Here is a 1,247-nt window from a genome sequence, read left to right as displayed (position 1 = left end):
CCCCCCCACCCCGGGATCACTGCCAACTTCAGAACCTGGAAGATGAAGGGGCTGGGGACTCTAGGCCTTGTCTTGGTCACAGGAGAAAGCGCCTTGGCTGGGGTTCCCGTCAGTTACACAGGCCTGAAAGCACATCCTCACTTGCTCTGTGACCTTATGCTAGTGACTTGACTCGTTTGTGCCTGTTTCCTTAGTTATCAAAATTCAGCTAATAGTGCTTTCTCATCAGACTAGGTGAATTTATTTCTTTATTTAAAATATGTATTTATTTTCCTGTGCCAGGTCTTAGTTGCAGCATGCGGAATCTTTGTTTCAGCATGTCAACTCTTAGTTCTGGCATGTAGGATCTAGTTCCCTGACCAGGGATTGAACCTGGGTCCCCTGCATTCGGAGTTCAGAGTCTCAACCACTGGACCACCAGGGAAGTCACCAGATTATATGACTTTAAAGTGATTATATCTAAAGAGTTTATTACCGGGTCTGGAATGTATTCACAATAACCCAGCAAGACAGGCATGCTTAGTCTCATTTTTCAGAAGAGGAAAGAGGTTTAGAGCAAATACTTGCCTGAACTCACAGCATGGCAAGTGCAAGAACCCTGAGGTTCCACACGGGGTAGAGGGGCTCTTACCCTAAAGGGGTGCAGGATGCTGAACTCAAAGGTGAGCTCGCCTGAGACGCAGGTTTCTTCTCTGCAGGTGTCTGGCTGCAGGACCACAGCTTCTCAGGTGAGCTCCGTCTACCTGACCCTCCTTCAGCTCCGCCCCGCCCCTCTGCCCCGCCCTCCGTCAGCCTGCCCACCATCCCCTCTCCCATTCCAGGCCTCTACTTCGCGCCGCTGGTGACGGGGGCCGTGGCCGTGGCCGTTTTCGCTCTGGGCGCTGGGATCTGGGGCCGCCGCCGCTGCCGGAACGGGGATGCAGGTAAGGAACCGCGCAGGTAGCTGCGCAGAGGGCGGGAGGTTCCCAAGAGCACCGCCACCCCCTGGCGATCGCGCCCCCTCGTTGCGAAAGCTGGAACTGCAGCTGCTTGACTAGGCGGAACGCATCTCCTTCTGACTTTGATACCTGCTTCTTTAGGAAGGAGGGAGGGTGAGGCTGGGGGGCAGAGAAGAGGAATGGATCTGGAAGGTTGGACCCTACACCCGTGTTTTTTCAGGGGCATAGACAAAGCCCCCAGAAAGTGGGCTGGAGAGGACCAGGCTCTCTTAAATGACTGTCCCCTCTTGGTGTCATCCCCCCACCCCC

The 1,247-nt window shown here is 54.6% G+C and overlaps 1 protein-coding gene and 1 non-coding gene across 2 annotated transcripts in view; one reads left to right on the top strand and one right to left on the bottom strand.

Moving 5' to 3' along the window:
- The window catches only part of TMIGD2 (transmembrane and immunoglobulin domain containing 2), a 7,546-nt gene that overhangs the window by 5,748 nt on the left and 551 nt on the right, over positions 1-1,247 (top strand). Inside the window, exons 3-4 of the mRNA XM_010828142.1 lie at positions 699-728; positions 822-923. Of these exons, the coding sequence (XP_010826444.1) occupies positions 699-728; positions 822-923 (132 nt within the window). The remainder of the gene's footprint in view (positions 1-698; positions 729-821; positions 924-1,247) is intronic.
- On the bottom strand, positions 352-424 carry TRNAR-CCG. The gene has a single exon. It is a non-coding gene; the product is annotated as a tRNA-Arg (tRNA).

The sequence above is a fragment of the Bison bison genome, unplaced genomic scaffold (genome assembly GCF_000754665.1).
Source record: "Bison bison bison isolate TAMUID 2011002044 unplaced genomic scaffold, Bison_UMD1.0 scf7180017864492, whole genome shotgun sequence".
In the NCBI taxonomy this organism is placed as follows: Eukaryota; Metazoa; Chordata; class Mammalia; order Artiodactyla; family Bovidae; genus Bison; species Bison bison.
This window is presented reverse-complemented; position numbering and strand designations above follow the sequence as displayed.